The sequence below is a fragment of the Schistocerca nitens genome, chromosome 2, assembly GCF_023898315.1.
Source record: "Schistocerca nitens isolate TAMUIC-IGC-003100 chromosome 2, iqSchNite1.1, whole genome shotgun sequence".
Taxonomy (NCBI): domain Eukaryota; kingdom Metazoa; phylum Arthropoda; class Insecta; order Orthoptera; family Acrididae; genus Schistocerca; species Schistocerca nitens.
Genome location: NC_064615.1, coordinates 342,072,679 through 342,086,983, shown reverse-complemented (window position 1 = coordinate 342,086,983; position 14,305 = coordinate 342,072,679). Strand labels below are relative to the sequence as shown.

The following is a 14,305-nucleotide window of genomic DNA, read 5'->3' as shown; positions in this document are numbered from 1 at the left end:
CGAAGCACGACTCACGCCCGGTACTAACAGCTTTAGATTAGATTAGATTAATACTAGTTCCATGGATCATGAATACGATATCTCGTAATGATGCGGAACGAGTCGAATTTTCCAATACATGACATAATTAGGTTAATTTAACAACATACTTAAGTTAATATAACAACTTTATTTTATTGTGTTTTTTGTTTTTCTTTATTTTTTATTTTTATTTTTTAATTTTTTTAATATTTTTTTTTGTTTTTTCTTAATTTATATCTAAAAATTCCTCTATGGAGTAGAAGGAGTTGTCATTCAGAAATTCTTTTAATTTCTTCTTAAATACTTGTTGGTTATCTGTCAGACTTTTGATACTATTTGGTAAGTGACCAAAGACTTTAGTGCCAGTATAATTCACCCCTTTCTGTGCCAAAGTTAGATTTAATCTTGAATAGTGAAGATCATCCTTTCTCCTAGTATTGTAGTTATGCACACTGCTATTACTTTTGAATTGGGTTTGGTTGTTAATAACAAATTTCATAAGAGAGTATATATACTGAGAAGCTACTGTGAATATCCCTAGATCCTTAAATAAATGTCTGCAGGATGATCTTGGGTGGACTCCAGCTATTATTCTGATTACACGCTTTTGTGCAATAAATACTTTATTCCTCAGTGATGAATTACCCCAAAATATGATGCCATATGAAAGCAATGAGTGAAAATAGGCGTAGTAAGCTAATTTACTAAGATGTTTATCACCAAAATTTGCAATGACCCTTATTGCATAAGTAGCTGAACTCAAACGTTTCAGCAGATCATCAATGTGTTTCTTCCAATTTAATCTCTCATCAATGGACACACCTAAAAATTTGCAATATTCTACCTTAGCTATATGCTTCTGATTAAGGTCTATATTTATTAATGGCGTCATACCATTCACTGTACGGAACTGTATGTACTGTGTCTTATCAAAATTCAGTGAGAGTCCGTTTACAAGGAACCACTTAGTAATTTTCTGAAAGACAGTATTGACAATTTCATCAGTTAATTCTTGTTTGTCAGGTGTGATTACTATACTTGTATCATCAGCAAAGAGAACTAACTTTGCCTCTTCATGAATATAGAATGGCAAGTCATTAATATATAATAAGAACAACAAAGGACCCAAGACTGACCCTTGTGGAACCCCATTCTTGATACTTCCCCAGTTTGAGGAATGTGCTGATCTTTGCATGTTACGAGAACTACTTATTTCTACTTTCTACACTCTTCCAGTTAGGTACGAATTAAACCATTTGTGCACTGTCCCACTCATGCCACAATACTTGAGCTTGTCTAGCAGAATTTCATGATTTACACAATCAAAAGCCTTTGAGAGATCACAAAAAATCCCAATGGGTGGTGTTCGGTTATTCAGATCATTCAAAATTTGACTGGTGAAAGCATATATGGCATTTTCTGTTGAAAAACCTTTCTGGAAACCAAACTGACATTTTGTTAGTACTTCATTTTTACAGATATGTGAAGCTACTCTTGAATACATTACTTTCTCAAAATTTTTGGATAAAGCTGTTAGAAGGGAGATTGGATGGTAATTGTTGACATCAGATCTATCCCCCTTTTTATGCAAAGGTATAACAATAGCATATTTAAGTCTATCAGGGAAAATGCCCTGATCCAGAGAGCTATTACACAGGTGGCTGAGAATCTTACTTATCTGTTGAGAACAAGCTTTTAGTATTTTGCTGGAAATGCCATCAATTCCATGTGAGTTTTTGCTTTTAAGCAAGTTTATTATTTTCCTAATTTCAGAGGGAGAAGTGGGTGAGATTTTAATTGTATCAAATTGCATAGGTATGGCCTCTTCCATTAACAGCCTAGCATCTTCTAATGAACACCTGGATCCTACTATATCCACAACATTTAGAAAATGATTATTAAAAATATTTTCCACTTCTGACTTTTTGTTTGTAAAGTTTTCATTCAATTTGATGGTAATACTGTCTTCCTCTGCTCTTGGTTAACCTGTTTCTTTTTTAATAATATTCCAAATTGTTTTAATTTTATTATCAGAGTTGCTGATTTCAGACATGATACACATACTCCTGGATTTTTTAGTAACTTTTCTTAATATAACACAGTAGTTTTTATAATTTTTGATAGTTTCTGGGTCACTACTCTTTCTTGCTGTCAGATACATTTCCCTTTTCCGGTTACAAGATATTTTTATACCCTTAGTAAGCCATGGTTTGTTACAAGGTTTCTTACGAGTATATTTAACTATTTTCTTGGGGAAGCAGTTTTCAAATGCATTTACAAAAATGTCATGAAATAAATTATATTTTAAATTGGCATCAGGTTCACGGTACACCTCATCCCAGTCTAACTGCTGTAGGCTTTCGCTGAAATTTGCAATTGTTAAATTGTTGACTGAACGTACTACTTTGGAGGACTGTTTAGTATTGCTGAATGGAGCTATGTCATATATTGTAACTAGCTGTGCACCATGATCAGAAAGACCATTCTCAACAGGCTGAGCATTTATCTGGTTAAACTTATCTTGGTCTATAAAGAAGTTATCTATCAGTGAGCTGCTATCCTTTACCACCCGAGTAGGAAAATCAATAACGGGTGTCAAATTGAAAGAACCGAGTAATACTTCAAGGTCATTTTTCCTATTACACTCTTTCAGAGAATCTACATTGAAGTCCCCACAAATAATAATTTGCTTCCCCCTGTCTGACAGATAGCACAACAAGGAGTCCAAATTTTTCAGAAATAGATGAAAATTTCCTGATGGGGACCTATATACAGTTACAATTATAAATGTGCCTTTATTTAATTTAAGCTCACAGGCACATGCTTCTATATGTTTCTCTACACAAAACGTTTTTGTTTCTATACTTTTTGCACAATGATAACTTTTGACATATATGGCAACTCCTCCTTTCTCCATATTTTCTCTCATTACATGTGCAGAGAGCTTATATCCACTTACATTTACCTTATCCATATCAGTAACAATGTGATGCTCAGACAGGCATAGTATATCTATTTCATTCTCAGCTTCTAAATCTTCTAAACAAACCAGAAGCTCATCTACTTTATTCTTTGAACTCCCAATATTTTGATGAAATATACTTACATTATTTTTAATTATAGTTTTATGAGAACCTTTCCTTATTCTAACATTTGCAGTACTCTCCTGTCTGAGTTTCTCATTGTGCTTAGGCCTAGTTGCTATACCAGTGGTCACACGGTGTTCAGAGAGGCAGATTATGTCAACTGGGTTGGGTGACTTTAATTCATCAATGCAATTACCTAGGACTGAGATACAACTTGGTGGAGATAAAATTTCTGGTGATTGGTGAAAATTTATAATTGATAGCTGTGATTGGTGATCCAATGTGCTAGAATTGTGCTGCTTAATTTCTTTCCTAAACTGAAGATTTGTTTCAATCCTGACCTCTCGTAGAACTTGACATCTTTCTGTCTTACCTATCCTAAAAAAGGTGCTGCTCCAACACCTGTAACCACTGGTATTTTACCATTCATGGCAGTGCCTCCCCCCCCCCCTTAAATTTCCTGCTATTACCCCAGCCAGTTTCCCCTTCCCTTTCCTGTTGAGATGTAGGCCGTGCCTGGTATAGTCCCACCTACTGAGATAATCAACAGGAACCACACCAATATGAGCCCCCGCACCCGACCCAAGCAGCCGTTCCAACTCCAAATTAACTCTCCCAACAGAAGAGTTCAAATGAGGCCGGTCATGGCGTCTCAGGACAGATACAAATTCAACATTGGTGTGTCTCGATGCCGACGCAATCTTTACCAGGTCACACTCTATACTGTACCCAGGATCTCTGTCGATGCTGTTCCCTGGCCCTCCCACAATAACCACGGTGTCTTCCCTGGTAAATCCTTTACAGAGTGAACCTAAATCCTCTGTCACCTGATCCAGACTAGCACTTGGTTTGAAAAAATTTGTGACCTGGTATTCTGGTCCTAATTCCTCCTGCAGAAGTTGGCCTACACCTCTGGCATGAGAACTGCCTAACAACAAAACTTTCTTCCTTTTCGATGACTTTCCTACATTCTTTTTCAATTTCCTATTGAAAGTTTGTTGTGTCCTGTCTACACCTACCTCTGCTTGAGGCTCATCAGTTTCTAACTGAAGCAACAGGTCAAACTTATTTTTGACATTCACCACAAAACTGTCAGACTTAGTTCTAGGCCTGTTCCTTCTGCTACCTGTTGCCACTTCCCACCTCTCTTTGCCCTTCTCCCTCCTTAACCTGTCCAGATCTTCCCTAGCCTGATCTAGCTCAGCCTGAAGGGCAGCAATTTTCCCCTCCTGTTCCAGTATCTTCCTATCTCTGCTGCAAATCCTACATAACCACTGATGAGCCTGATCCACTTTCCCAACACCCACGCCACTGCAATCCCCCCAGTGAAAAAAACTACTACATCCATCACACCAAACCCCGGAACTAACAATTCTACGGCAAGTCAGGCACTTCTCACTCATGGCAAAAATAATACTTTAGCTAGAATAAATCAATTAAATTACCGAAAATCAAAAAAGACGTTACAAGAATTAAGCCTATTCACAAATGTATATAAGCAAGTTTCTGATTTAAAATTCCGCTGTTTTTCTGAGATCTGTATTAAAACAATGAAGGTATACGCTATTTATTATATATTTCACTCGATTGAATGAAAAAAAGGACAATTAAACGAGGTACTTTAACTTTGATTCTCCAAAAACGTTACGAGAAGTAGGCCTATAAACAAATGTATATAGGCAAGTTTCTGATATAAAGTTACGCTGTTTTTCTGAAATCTGTATTAAAACAATGAAGTTACACGCTATTTACGGTAGTTTACTTATTTGTTACCGAGAAACTAGTTAAATTACCGTGAAACAATAAACAAACACGTTTACAAAATTTAAGCCTAAGCGCGACTTCGCGAAGTTAACGATCTTTTCGTGTTTTCTGAAAAAATACGCAAATAAAAGTCAAACCTTTAATGGCAAGACTAAACGATACACTAATGCACGTATTTAATTTGTTACTTCTGCCAGTACCTCGTCTCCTACCTTCCAAACTTTACACAAGCTCTCCTGCGAACCTTGCAGAACTAGCACTCCTGAAAGAAAGGATATTGCGGAGACATGGCTAAGCCACAGCCTGGGGGATGTTTCCAGAATGAGATTTTCACTCTGCAGTGGAGTGTGCGCTGATATGAAACTTCCTGGCAGATTAAAACTGTGTGCCCGACCGAGACTCGAACTCGGGACCTTTGCCTTTCACGGGCAAGTGCTGTACCACCTGAGCTACCGAAGCATGACTCACGCCCGGTACTCACAGCTTTACTTCTGCCAGTACCTCGTCTCCTACCTTCCAAACTTTACAGAAGCTCTCCTGCGAACCTTGCAGAACTAGCACTCCTGAAAGAAAGGATATTGCGGAGACATGACTTAGCCACAGCCTGGGGGATGTTTCCAGAATGAGATTTTCACTCTGCAGTGGAGTGTGCGCTGATATGAAACTTCCTGGCAGATTAAAACTGTGTGCCCGACCGAGACTCGAACTCGGGACCTTTGCCTTACGCGGGCAAGTGCTCTACCATCTGAGCTACCGAAGCACGTCTCACGCCCGGTACTCACAGCTTGACTTCTGCCAGTACCTCGTCTCCTACCTTCCAAACTTTACAGAAGCTCTCCTGCTAACCTTGCAGAGACTTTTAAATCTTCCTTTTTACAATCTTCTCTTGTAAGGATTCCTTAAGTGTTATCTCATAAACACATTCATTTCTCACCTTTCCCATTTTTGTTCCAGCTATCCAACTTCTCAAAAACTTTGTTTCACTTGCTCACATTATATTTTTTTTCTCTCCTTCATGACCAAGGTTCCAGTGTCTAGAACAAAACTGGTGTTTATACATTTGGTATATCACCTGCTTACTTTTCTGGGGGACACTGTTCTGGGGCACATTATTCCTCTCACATTTCTCATAAAGTTATCACCTTGCCTTGCACATTCACTTGTCTGCTGTCATTCCTTCCAATTCTTATATTATATGCCCAGTTCTCCTCCATTTTCAGCTGTTCTACACCCACTGACATGTTTACTATATGTCTATCCTTTTTATCTTGTTCTGACCACCAGCTCATATTTGATTGCTTTAAATTTTAGTACATACTCTTACACAATTTCTTCTCAAATACCTAATCAGTCCTGTGTTTTCTCCTTGTTGTTCCCACACAGCATCAAATAATCAACAAAAAACATTGCTGATACATGTGATCAATACACCATATTTGCTTCGTGCTGATCCTCTTGACAGTTTACCATTGGTGTTTTTACAGTGTGTATGTTTTTCTATATTGCTGCAGGTACAATGTTGCAAAAAGACATGTTTTTATATTTATCCCTGTCAATATCATACCCGGGGTCAGAGTTAGAAGAGGGGGAGGGGGAAGGGCCATGCAGCTCATACTAGTTTCAGGGGGTTTGGAGGAAACACACCACAATTTCTTACAAAATTAAAATTCGAAACTATTGGAAAATGGTATTTATTAATCACCACACATATTAAAGCTGCCACTTCTTAGGTACTTCATTGTACTTAAGGGAGAGAGAATAGTTTGTATGAGATATGTACTCATTGTTTTACTGTCAGCCAGGTAATGTTCAAATATTGACATGTAAATATTTTCTGTTCAGATTTTGGATATATTTTGACTTTGGAAAACACAAGGAAAAACATCTCTAACTGATTTAAAACACTGCTGGAAGTTTTTAGAATCCAGAGTCAACTCACATTTTCAGTTGCTAGAATGGTAATGGTTGGAGAGGTAGTGACATATGATTCCTGATCCCAAACTGTGTAACAATGTCCAGAGTCAAGTCTCAAATCTGTCTGCAGTGGCTCTTTGAGTGGGTGTAAGTGGCACTGTTGTTGATGAAGTGTAGAATCTACGATAATGTCAAGATCAGTAGCACCACTGCTTTGCTTGAGATATATGATGTAGCCGGCTGCCAGGTTCACCTCCCCTTTCCTTTTCATTTCCAATTGTTTGTACTACACTGCGCAAAAAGTGTAAGATGTTGCGGTTCTTGTAAGCTTTTGTAGAATAGCTGAATGTCATTTCAAAGTGAAATGGAAATATGGCGTAATGTTCTAAGACCCTCTCACTCCAGAGTCAAGTCTCAAATCCGTCTGCAGTGGCTCTTTGACTGGGTGTAAGTGGCACTGTTGTTGATGAAGTGTAGAATCTACGATAATGTCAAGATCAGTAGCACCACTGCTTTGCTTGAGATATATGATGTAGCCGGCTGCCAGGTTCACCTCCCCTTTCCTTTTCATTTCCAATTGTTTGTACTACACTGCGCAAAAAGTGTAAGATGTTGCGGTTCTTGTAAGCTTTTGTAGAATAGCTGAATGTCATTTCAAAGTGAAATGGAAATATGGTGTAATGTTCTAAGACCCTCTCACCCCCATACAGCTTTGAGCATTGAGAATAATTCATACCAGTGTTCAGCACAATGAATCTGACCTTTATTTCTGCTGCCAAGAGGCTACTGATAAGCTTCACTTGAGACTGGTAAATGATAGAACCAACCAGTTGTGTGTGGTACATATGTCACAGGGCCAAAAACATATAGTGCAGTAACAAACATAGTGCCCACTATGGTGTCTCAATGAATGTAAAAAATATGATTATAATAGAGGGAAACATTCCACGTAGGAAAAATATATCTAAAAACAAAGATGATGTGACTTACCAAATGAAAGTGCTGGCAGGTTGACAGACACACAAACAAACACAAACATACACACAAAATTCAAGCTTTCGCAACAAACTGTTGCCTCATCAGGAAAGAGGGAAGGAGAGGGAAAGACGAAAGGATGTGGGTTTTAAGGGAGAGGGTAAGGAGTCATTCCAATCCCGGGAGCGGAAAGACTTACCTTAGGGGGAAAAAAGGACGGGTATACACTCGCACACACACACATATCCATCCACACATATACAGACACAAGCAGACATATTTAATCTGCTTGTGTCTGTATATGTGTGGATGGATATGTGTGTGTGTGCGCGAGTGTATACCCGTCCTTTTTTCCCCCTAAGGTAAGTCTTAGTCTTTCCACTCCCGGGATTGGAATGACTCCTTACCCTCTCCCTTAAAACCCACATCCTTTCGTCTTTCCCTCTCCTTCCCTCTTTCCTGATGAGGCAACAGTTTGTTGCGAAAGCTTGAATTTTGTGTGTATGTTTGTGTTTGTTTGTGTGTCTGTCGACCTGCCAGCACTTTCATTTGGTAAGTCACATCATCTTTGTTTTTAGATATATGAATGTAAAAAAGGTTTGGTATGTTTAATTTCTACAGATGCATTTGTAAGATAAGATGTGCCCCATCTCTTTTGGAAAAGGCTTGGGTTTCTTGTTGCTCTAGTAGAATTGTTTCACAAAGGCTTTCAATACTATGACTGCTTACCTACAGCCTATGATAGGAGATGAGTTCTGGAATGAGTGTTTCATGTAATGGTGTGATTTTATGAAAAACATTCTCTCTCTCTCTCTCTCTCTCTCTCTCTCTCTCTCAGTTGTTACTAGAGGAAGGTTTCTTCAACAAACACATAGCCAAATTTTAACTTATAAAACTTTGAAGTTGAGGGAACATTAAACTCCAATCTTTCTTAATGCCAGCATATTCCAAGACATTTCTTTATGAAATAATTGATGCACAGCAAAATGTACTGTAATTAAGACAAAAGCAAAAGCTCTTGTAATAATATGAAATTAAAATTAGAGGTGTTCAACACTGGTGTTGTGACTGATACTGTACCTGATGTTATCAGACTGCAAAGACAGGCAGTTCTTGCCACAGGTAGGACTTCTGCATCAAGTTTCACATTTTGGTCATTGTACAAACTAAGTGGGAAGCTTTTTCACTACTAAAAGAATTTGCATAGTGCCAGAATAGGACTCTCCTTGTCAATGTCTAATTTACAAGGTCATGACACATCACTATTGAATTGAAAATAAGAGGACAACATCTTTATTCTTACAATTCTAATGTGATCATTTAAGCAAGTTCAACAGGGATTTCATCATCATCAATAATAAACAGTCATCTAATGGTATCTAATGCTTCCAGAAACTGGGAAAGCTTACACCACCTTTCTTTGTTTCATTCAAAAATTAATGATATCTTAAACTATGATAGATAATCTGTTGACAGAGTATCTTAGTAATAAATGTGGATAAAAAATAAGGTACAAATGAAGTCTACTGACAGACAATCTTATGACACACTTGTACATAAAACAGCCAGTTAAGAAATTTCAGGAGATTAGTTTTTCTGTTGGTGACAAATTACTACTTGCTTTATGGTTTACTCTTAAAAATTAATGTTACTTTCAAATTTCACACTATCGTATAGCAATGCCTGCTATGGAAAAACAGCAGAATTCCTCAGGAAATTTTTGTATAAGTCTCTAAAGGCAAAAAGATTTACAGTGAAACACTTGAAATTCTACATGGGTGATTTGGAAGTGCACTCGAGTGACTAGACTTTGTGACACTTCAGTTCCTTACCTATAGAATTGATATGCTACCTGTAGTCATAGCAACTATAGTAATGACATAATTCCATATAACACCGAAACCAAACTACAGCAGATGAAAGGAGCAGTAAATGTCTCAGCATGTAAATCATGTCTACATCATTATTTTTTTCATGTTTCAGCCCAATGTGGAGCGGTTATGCCAGCTCTGTGCAGCCTCGACCAAGTCCCCCATGGTGTACCCAATGTGCTGCAATGACATGGAGGATGTGCAGGTGTGGTGCATCCGGTATCTCAGTTTTGGCATCCAGTGAAGAGTTCCTCAGTAGCCTTCCGATCCACCAGTGCCACTAAATTATTTTTGGACAATGCACTCACAAACATTGACAGCAAAGACAATGGTCGATTAGATCTATAATACTAAGTGCTGCCATCAGTTACAGTTTTCAATGGGTTTTTTGAAGACTGTAATACAAACTATCATATTAGGTACTGGAGGCTTTTGTAAGGCAGATTAATATTACAAAAAACTGTAGTTTTAATACAGTTGAAGAAGAAACAGAACACAAGACTTGAGGGAAAATGCTATTCATGCATTATTTTAAATTCTGAGGTACTTAAAACCATAAAGGCTGTGAATTTGATACTCCCACTTTATTTATTTTGTCCCTGTATCTATTTATACACTCCAAGTTTTGCAATGAAATTGCTCCATAAATGCACAAAATATATGATAAGCTATTAAAATATTTATTTTAAAAAGAAAGCCATTGTCTGTCACTAAAAAATGTACTTTCCATGAAAGAATGCTATAGTACACAAATTATATGAAAATATGTAGTGACAATTATTTATGAAGCCTTTGTAGAGGAGTTACATGCTACAAAAGCACAAGCATGAAAATGAATTATGACTTATTTGTTCAATTAAATGCTGTTTGCAAAATGTAATATGTATTGCCAATATAGATTATTTACTGGCAAATGATGTTTTAAAAATCATAAATAATACAAAAATATTTATATTAGGTATCATGTTATAATGTTATTTATTTATATTTTTATATTATTTATATGAAAACAACTGTGATAATTAAAAAATAAATAACAATATTTACCTAATGTTGTTGAATTAGTATTTTTATTAAAAGTCATATCAATATTTTCACAATCACCCTGCTGCTATTTTTACATGAATGGATAATTACAAAAATTTGAGAACTATTGATAATTTAGCACATCCAGATCATCTAATCTAAAAGATGGCAATGGATTCTTCTTAAAATCAACACTTTCACTTATTAGAGTGCTATACAAACAAAAATGGGGACACAGTTACTGTAAAAATAGTATTTCATACATTACAAGCAATGATGTTAAACTGATATTAATAGACATATGTCTAGTAATTTTTTGGGACATGCAACCTCTCTTTAAGAATATCTGTCTTTTTCTATACACTCTTTGTCAGATGTTAATAATTCCAAAATCTGTAGCAATTATATGAGTTCTATATGAACATCTTCCAAACAAAGTAATATATTTTTAATTTTGAAGACATACATATATATACTGTACATTGCTGACACTGTAGTTTGATAAATGTTCAGGAATCATGCTTCTTAGATGTTAGAAAGTCCAGTGCCACATGTCTTACTAGAAAGTCTCACACATCTTTACCACCTTAAAAATACATCATTAAATTTCATTTGAAAACAAAATTATTTAGAGACCTTGCTCATTTGATAGTATAAAACTGTGAGCTGGCCATGATTTAACTCCAAATGTCTGATTTTCATAAGCAACACTGAATCTATGGACTTAATGTTAGTTAACTCCTTTGACTCTACTAATGAGTATATTTATGGAAACTCTTCAAATTAATAATTTAGGCAGTTTCACAATTAAAATTATTAATAAAATATTTTTTCCACCTGGGGACAACTCTCTCCAAACTATCTCTCTCTCTCTCGCTCTTTCTTTCTCATAGCACTGCCACAAGTGTGGCCCTTTGAAAGTGTGTGCAAGAATCACTGCATTCCTCCTCTCTCAGGGAGATCACAGATTCTTAAGATGTCCATGTTGTCCTCCTTGTCCGTTGGGCTCTGGCTGAGCCGGCATATGGTCTGAAGTGCTTTGGGCATGGATACAGTCTGCACTCACCTACAAATGTCAAACTATACAGCAACACCAGGGTTGTTTCCATGTTGACTTCCAGCATTGGCTCTGATAACAGTGCTCATGGTGCTGATGATACTGGTATCAGCGGTTGCTCAGGAACAGGTGACAGAATCTCTGATGATGGTGTCAGAAGCAATAGAGGAACTACTGGTTCAGCCACTGAGGACAGATGCCCTCACCCGTGCGGGAGTGGAGAACCAGCAGCAGCAGGGGATGTGACAGCCACTGTGGATGAGCTTGGAGGTGATGTTGTGGCATCAGGGGGCATCTGGCCATCCATGTAAAGGTGAATGAAGCTGATCATAGTGCCTCGAGCAGAGGTTGTCCTCTGAGCCGATATCACAGAGATGCTGTCCCCAGCATCTGGTGATCACCACTGGAATCCATTTAGGGTGACTTCCAAAACTGCATGCCCAGACAGCCACACTCAGCTGGAAGAGGTGCGGTGATTGCACAGGTTGATGTCCAGGTGGAGGATGGAGGAGGTGTAATGGTGTCCTTGGCTGACACCTGTGGAATAGCTACGCCAGGCTCTTCTTGCCAAACAATGTGAAACTGTACCAACATACTTTTCTCAACATTTGCACTAGGCGTGAAACAATGGGGCAAGGAGTGATGGATACCATGGAGTCACTAAATGCTGAAAACTCTTGCGATAAAAATTATGGACTATTATCAGATGCCAATATCATGGGCAAGTCTTCAAGTGAAAACATTTTGGACAAGGATGCAACAGTGGCAGTGTGGATGTGGAAACACAATGACCAACATACAAAAAATGAGAATACGTGTCAATGACCAACAGCCAATAAGTGTTAAGAAAGATGCCAGTGAAACCCACATCTATATATGGTCTCATGCAAGTGACTGCATCGTCCAAAGAGACAACAGTTTCCAGCAAGCTGTTTGGGGTGTTGCACACTGTGAACAAGAGACAACCAGGTGGGTAATGTCACTGTCCAAGCTGGGACAAAACACATGTTCATGGGCCAACATTTTTGTGTGTGATACACCCCAATAATCTGCATGTAATAAATGGAGAACCTCTGAAGAAAGCACTGAGGGGATCACTACATGAGGGGCTGTGTGATTCATGTGTAAAAGCAAAACACCATCCACTATGGAGAGTTGATGTCAAAATTATGGCGGGGGTTGGACACACAAAGAAGGTGGTGAATCTAGCCAGCCATGTTGTACAAATGTTATGACATTCTCCAAAACGAGATCCAAAGCTACTGCCTTTGTGATCCATGTGTTAGTTACAGGAAAATGATCAACTGTCTACTGTGCAATGACATCAGTGTGGAAACAGAGCAATTCCTCCTGATCAAATCCCGGGTCTGGACCGGCTGGCAGGTGGGACAAAGCATCAGTCAATGCATGTTGATTTGTAGGGCCAGAATGAATCCTGTAGTTGTAATGTGAAAGGAATAGGGCCCATTGTTGAATGAGATGTACCACTTTATCTGATAACAATGCAGAAGGACTGAATAAGGAAACCAATGATTTGCGAACTGTGACCAGGGTGAATTTGGTACCATACAGAAACACATGGAATTTCTTCACAGCATATACAATGCTCGAAGCTTCTTTTTCTATCTGAGAGTAAGCAACGTATGTAATGGCTATGTGATTGTTGCTGACCCAGGCAAAAATTAATGGTAGTAGATGATTTTGCCTGGTAAAACCTGAAGTGAAAGCAACACAATAGCAGAAACATGTTGATGCAGGGGTTTGAGACTCTCGAGAGAAACTTCAAACCCAATATAAATTATAGAAGGCTGAAAACACTTATATTTTTCTATATTACACTCCAAATACAGTTGTTTGCAGGACATAAAAAATAGTAAGGAGATTTTGAAAATATTCCTCAGTGGAGGCACTACAAACTACAATCTCATCCAAGTAGTTTGCATAACCCAGCACAGACACTGCAAGCTGTTCCAAAAAATGTTGAAAAATAGTTGGAGTACTGGTGACTCCAAAAGGCAACCACAAGTATAGGTAAAGTCCAAAAGGTGTATTTACAACTAACATATGCTGTGACTGTATCTAATGCAAGTTGTAAATAGGCATCTGACAAGTCAATTTTTGAGAGATATTGACCACCTGATAACTTTGTAAAGTGTTCGTCAGGGCATGGTATCAGGTATGTGTCCACTATAGATTGTGCATCCATAGAAACCTTAAAATCGCTGCAGAGGTGTAACCAGCCTGATGGTTTCTTTACTGTAACTAATGGGGTAGACCATTCACTTGATGCAATAGGCTGAACAACACCAGGTTCCATGAGGTGATCTAATTTATCTTTGACTTGTTGCATGAGTGGTTTTGGAACTGGAAGGGCCCAGAAAGAATGAGGCCAAGCAGAAGGTTTAATGGTAATGTGCACTTGAAAATTGTTGGCACAACCAAATCCAGGAGAAAACAAAGAGGAAAACTCAGAACAAAATTCATCTAACTGTGCATATGGCACTTGTTCAGGCACTAAATTCACTTCATCTGGAATGGTAAAATCAAACAACATAAAAGCATCTAATCTGAAAAGATTCCCCGTACATGTG

At 37.9% G+C, this 14,305-nt stretch overlaps 1 protein-coding gene across 1 annotated transcript in view; it reads left to right on the top strand.

Moving 5' to 3' along the window:
* The window catches only part of LOC126236145 (uncharacterized), a 59,723-nt gene extending 49,031 nt beyond the window's left edge, over positions 1–10,692 (top strand). Inside the window, exon 3 of the mRNA XM_049945228.1 lies at positions 9,744–10,692. Within this exon, the coding sequence (XP_049801185.1) occupies positions 9,744–9,875 (132 nt within the window). The 3' untranslated portion in view covers positions 9,876–10,692. The remainder of the gene's footprint in view (positions 1–9,743) is intronic.
* Positions 10,693–14,305: the final 3,613 nt, after the last annotated feature.